At 37.7% G+C, this 2,651-nt stretch overlaps 1 protein-coding gene across 1 annotated transcript; it reads left to right on the forward strand.

Moving 5' to 3' along the window:
• Nucleotides 1–1,111: 1,111 nt before the first annotated feature.
• On the forward strand, nt 1,112–2,645 carry LOC121965839 (NXPE family member 3-like; the record flags this gene model as incomplete). Its single annotated transcript, XM_042515956.1, has 3 exons — nt 1,112–1,210; nt 1,708–1,911; nt 1,996–2,645. Coding segments are annotated over 3 exons (857 nt in total), but the record flags the coding sequence as incomplete, so codon positions are not given.
• Nucleotides 2,646–2,651: the final 6 nt, after the last annotated feature.

Below are 2,651 nucleotides of genomic sequence, written 5' to 3' on the forward strand. Positions count from 1 at the left end.
TCTTCTTAAAGTTAGGATAACATTCTCTGTGAATGAAAAATTAAAAATGTTTTATTTTATTTTTATTTTTTACTAACATATCACATTACACATTACATATAATCTCAGTCGTCAATAACATTTTCTTAATGTTGCTTTAAAAACATTCCTTCCTTTGTTCTCATATAACATGTTCTATAAAAAGAACAGTCTATGATCTGTCACCTCTCAACATTACCAAAACATCCTCAGAATGTGTCAGCATTTAACCTTATAGGGATATTATTTGAAATGATGAACATCTGTTAAACATTCTTTGAACATTAGATTAAAATGTTTTCTTTGAAATTTTATTGCAACTTGTAAGTAACATTAGTCAATGTTGTGGGAACATTCCCTGCTAGCTTGGTGTACACCCAGTAGACATTCAGCAACATTAGTATTCATATGGAGCTGTGTCAATGGTAAATGTGAGTCCTGCATTCATTTGACCTTTTTACTCTTGAAAAAATTGGGCCATACCGAAACAATATGCTGAAAGATTTTACAACATTCAGTAGATATTATTTTATTATTTTATTAATTTACCTTAGTGTGAACCCAATGAGAAAGGTATAAGGGATGGTAAAAGAGTGTTGTAGTCACGGGATTACAGGGTCATAGGTCAGGTGGAAAACTACAATACAGACAACATGAGAAGACAAATGATAATGTGTGTACATTTTTGCAAACTTGAGTATCTTGTTTATGTCTGCTGTTTTATGCTGTCCAAAGCCATGTATTGCCACTTCCACTTGAAAAATGAAATACATTTTTATATACAAAAATACAAAAATTAGTCACAAAAAAACCCATAAACATTCAGTAGAGCTGAGGGGAACTGCAAACTTAGGTAATAATTAGCTGTGGGTTCAGCACTATACTGGCAAACAGCAAGCGACACCTTGCACATTATATTCAGTCAACCCATTTCTTAAATGAAAATATAAATTAATGCAGTTTTGAAGTTTTGTGCGATGTTGAATGAATTTTCAAGCAGTTGTTTCCCATTTTAGCACTTGATTTTTCTATTTTAAGTTCCATCAAAATAATTCAGTCTTTATTTATTCAGTTATTGTTATTCAAGTATAAGAGATTTTGTTGCATGTGCTTTTCTTCAGGGGTGTCAACTTAAAAGTCTACATTCAGGCTTCAGGACCTGCCAATATCGCTGTGTTGCCAAAAGAGGAAGGTAAGAAAAAAATTCTCTAGACTGTAAGTCCTGTTGCTGTATATCATGGTAGACTATGTAAATGTCTATGTAAATTTCATGTAAGTAAAATGATAGAAACACTTCTTGTTTCATGGCAAACAAAAATTTGACCACTATCAGGAGAATTTTGTTTTAAATTTAAATATAATAATAATAAAAATGATAATAATAATGTATTTAAAACACATCAGTAAGCACTGGTTACACTGGTTTGCTGGGTGGCATATTCCTTTATCAAAATAATCATGGGCACGGTTGTTTATTTCTCCTGATTATCACTGTGGGCACTACATGTGTTTTCATCCTTTGCTGAAAAGAGCCCAACATTGCCCAGATGTTTTAGGAAATTAACAGACATTTGACTTAGTGCTGACTCCACTGATTAGGCAGGTCAGTGAGAAACTTTGTCTTTTGTCTTTTCATGAGAATTGTTGACAGTTGAAAAAAAAAACCCTTATCTTCTGACTTCGTCTCAGGTCAACCAGCGGTGAAGAGCAGTAGTGTAACATCTGGACCCAAAGGATATTACTACCAGGGCATATGGAGAGCACTAGAGGGAACCACAGTTCAACAATTAAACACCCTTGCCACCACTCAGTGCCTAAAAGGCAAGGTGGTCCATCTATTTGGAGACTCCACCATCAGGCAGTGGTTTGAATTCATCAACGCAGAACTACCAGGTAACTGATCAGTAGGTGGGTTCTGTTAACAGTTTGATTTTGTTCAAACTACAGCTTATTCTGCTCCCTGTGTTAATACTTTAGGTCTAAAGGCATTTGACCTGCACAGCCCGAAGCTTGTTGGACCTTACATCTCCCTGGACTACACAAATAACATCATGGTGACGTACCGCTGCCACGGTCCTCCCATCAGTTATACCATAGTCCCAACCAGGGAGCTTCGTTACATTGCCAATGAAATAGATGGCTTAAAAGGAGGCCCCAACACTGTCATAATCATTGGCGTCTGGGCTCACTTTGCCCCTTTCCCCACTGAGGTCTACATCCGGCGGCTGCAGAACATCCGCAGGGCATTGATGCGGCTGCTGGACAGGGCTCCAGATACGCATATTATCTTCCGCACAGGGAACCCAAGAGATTTGTCACTTGACGTGGCGCTAACCTTTGGCGACTGGTACTCACTGCAGCATTATAAGGTGCTCAGGGCCATGTTCAAAGGACTCAATGTTCATCTGGTTGATGCCTGGGAGATGGTCTTGGCTCACCACCTGCCACACAACGTCCATCCAACACCTCCCATTATTAAGAATATGATTGATGTTCTCTTGTCCTACATTTGTCCTCAAAAGGGTGTCTAGATGTGTGTTTTCTTGGGGGGAAAGAAGATGGGATTCAAGAGTTTACATCATATTTCTGAGTTTCTACCAAATGCTGCATTTTGCCTTCAGCAGTCCACATAT

Source organism: Plectropomus leopardus, unplaced genomic scaffold, assembly GCF_008729295.1.
Source record: "Plectropomus leopardus isolate mb unplaced genomic scaffold, YSFRI_Pleo_2.0 unplaced_scaffold21880, whole genome shotgun sequence".
Taxonomy (NCBI): Eukaryota; Metazoa; Chordata; class Actinopteri; order Perciformes; family Serranidae; genus Plectropomus; species Plectropomus leopardus.